General features: G+C 47.2%; 1 protein-coding gene across 1 annotated transcript in view; it reads right to left on the bottom strand.

Moving 5' to 3' along the window:
- Window positions 1-2,808, bottom strand: part of LOC106814283 (serine/threonine-protein phosphatase 4 regulatory subunit 1-like) — an 11,140-nt gene extending 8,332 nt beyond the window's left edge. Inside the window, exons 1-3 of the mRNA XM_014818578.1 lie at window positions 2,745-2,808; window positions 993-1,151; window positions 91-200 (exon numbers count right to left, since the gene is read on the bottom strand). Of these exons, the coding sequence (XP_014674064.1) occupies window positions 91-200; window positions 993-1,082 (200 nt within the window). The 5' untranslated portion in view covers window positions 1,083-1,151; window positions 2,745-2,808. The remainder of the gene's footprint in view (window positions 1-90; window positions 201-992; window positions 1,152-2,744) is intronic.
- Between the last annotated feature and the right edge of the window lie 215 nt (window positions 2,809-3,023).

The raw sequence follows: 3,023 nt of genomic DNA, 5'->3' as shown, positions 1-3,023 counted from the left end.
CACGTACATACACACATACACGCACGCACGCATGCACTCACATACACTCACTCACGCACGCACGCATGCACGGTAACGAGTAGAACCTACTTGTGTTCAGCCAGGTGGCCCGTGTCCTCGTAATATATGAGCCCCGTAGAGGCAGGATCGGCAAATGTCGAGATGAACGGGCCTAGAGCTTGAAATGCTGCCATGCGTACCTGACGGGGGAAGGGAAGGGGAGAGTCAAGCACAGGTTAGCTGGTCTCATATTATATATATATATACCATTATTACAATCTTACCCATCATCATCATCATCATCATCATCGTCATCATCATCATCATCATCATCATCATCGTCATCATCATTACCACCATCATCAGCATAATCGTCATCAACATCATCATCATTACTGTCACCGTGACCGTCATTGTCATCGTCATCGTCATCACTACCAACATCAGCATCCACCTTTCTTAGGGCCTCGTGTGTAACGTTTAACAGACTTTCTTTGTAATTTGGTGATATCTGCACACACAAATTTTATACAAATCAGGTCAGATCAAATCTGCACTAATCTGGTGAGAGATGAGCAAATTCAAACAGCAGTAGCAGCAGTAACAGCAGCAGTAGCAGCAGTAGCAGCAGCAGTAACATCAGCAGCAGTAAGAACAGCAGCAGCAGCAGCAGCACCACCACAAACAGTAGTAGCAGCAGCAGCAGTAACAGCAGCAGCACCACCACCACCACAAGCAGTAGTAGCAGCAGCAGCAGCACCACCACCACCACCACCAGCACAAGCAGTAGCAGCAGCAGTAACATCAGCAGCAGCAGCACCACCACAAGCACCAGCAGTAACATCAGCAGCAGCAGCACCACCAACGCAAGCAGCAGCAGTAGCATCAGCAGCAGCAGCACCACCACAAGCAGCAGCAGCACCAGCAGCGCCGCCGCCGCCACCACCACCACCACAAGCACCACAAGCAGCAGTAGTGCGAGCATGACTCACCCATCGCGACTGGTCACAGATGAGGCTGATGAAGAGAGGAGCGAGATCGCGTCTGCGTATGGACGGCGACACGGCGCACGACACCTGCATGAAGCACTCAGCGCACGCCTTGCGCACGCCCCACACGCCGTCCTCACACAGGTAGTAGAACTTCTGCAACTACACAATGCAAAGAGAAAACGCTCGTTAGACAACGCTCGTTAGAAAATGCTCGTTAGACAACGCTCGTTAGAAAACGCTCGTTAGACAACGCTCGTTAGAAAACGCTCGTTAGACAATGCTCGTTAGAAAACGCTCGTTAGACAAACGCTCGTTAGAAAACGCTCGTTAGACAACGCTCGTTAGAAAACGCTCGTTAGACAATGCTCGTTAGAAAATGCTTGCTAGACAACGCGTTGCAAAGATCACGCTAAACACGCAGGTGAACAAATGTGTAGCGAAGAAAATACCGCATAAAACAACAGTACAGGGGTCCAGGGTTCCACTGTACACTAGTGTTGTCAATCGGTTGTCATTTCGTAATCGATCATCGGATGGACCCAAGTAACCGATGATCGGTTACAATCGGTGTTGAATGCCTGCGTGTGCGTAATGTCGTGTACATGTAGGTGTGTGCATGTATGTGCTTGTTTAGCCTTGTTTACTGTTTGTTTTGCACTGTTTACTACTGTGTGTATAATACATGTATGTTAATAAAGGATAACTTGTATAGTAGTAAACATACATTTATAGTTTGCCATTTATTTCGATGAAATCGATTATGGATTTCGATAACCAAGCGCTTGGTTCGAGCCACTGTTCAACCGATGATCGTGACATCACTACTGTACACGCACGCATTGTAAGCAATATGCATTCCTTTATTTGCAGAACGATATTACTTTGTTTTAGTTAGCAAGTTTTAAATTACCATAAAGCTCCATCTCAAATATGAACATAAACTTCGGGCCCTTTAAAGTAACGATTTCGAACAGTCTCCCCGACCGTTCTCGTATATTTACTAACCATTACAATACTTACTGGTATTAATAATCTAAATGACGACTATATTTCGCTATTTTTTTTTCAAATTGTGTATTTATTTATGACATAATTCCTTTAAGCCAAATGATGAACACCAACAATGAAACCGTTAAGAATGTAAAGTGACGTGTGGAATTTGAGATTTGCTGCCACAGATGGCGCCACCATTTGCTTCGCTGGCAACACTGCACGCGATGTGACGGGAGGAGGAACCCGGCGTAGATTGGCATGCCGCGGCCGGAGCCTGCCCCACCCACAGCGCGTCAACGCTACGTCACGCCCCACCCCCGCCGTAGCCCCGCCCACCACACGCTATTGCACAACGCATGCGTTATGCGCCGCTGCAGTTTACGTCCGTAGATTCATTTTATTCGCAGCACATTACCGCATGCAGGAGCGCAGCCGGCTGAAAGGTGCGATAGGATATGTTTACTAGGCACTTCTAATTTTAACATATATTTTACGATATATTAAAGAATGATGCAAAAACCCTAAAAAGTGCCCTAACCCTAACCCTAACCCTAATTAAATTTAAAATATATGTTAAAATTAGAAGTGCCTAATAAACATATCCTATCGCACCTTTCAGCCGGCTGCTGCAGGAGCGCACCCTCCCCCCCTTCTCTTCCACCCCACCTCATCCCCTCACCCCTGCACGCACGACACACGGCTCTCGCCTGCCGCCGCCACCTCGCCGTCGTCTCGCGTGTGGACGCTAGCGCCACCTACCAGATACTCCTCGGTCGACTCCTGGCTGACGACGGCGCAGATGTCTCCAAAGCTAGTCGCACACACCTACAGGACAGAGCGAGAGAGAGAAACGCAGTAAGTAAACAACAAAGTAAACAACACAGGCACCAGAGCACACGATAAACACATACCACCATCACCAACCACAAATACCAATGTGCCTACTATATATCTCACCCCTACTATCTCACCCAATACAAAGATGTATGACCGAAATACGTTTGTAATCAACTACTATATTATATCGACCTATATATA

The sequence above is a fragment of the Priapulus caudatus genome, unplaced genomic scaffold, assembly GCF_000485595.1.
Source record: "Priapulus caudatus unplaced genomic scaffold, Priapulus_caudatus-5.0.1 Scaffold898, whole genome shotgun sequence".
Taxonomy (NCBI): Eukaryota; Metazoa; Priapulida; class Priapulimorpha; order Priapulimorphida; family Priapulidae; genus Priapulus; species Priapulus caudatus.
The sequence above is the reverse complement of the archived record's forward strand: the minus strand, read 5'-3'. Positions and strand labels throughout refer to the sequence as shown.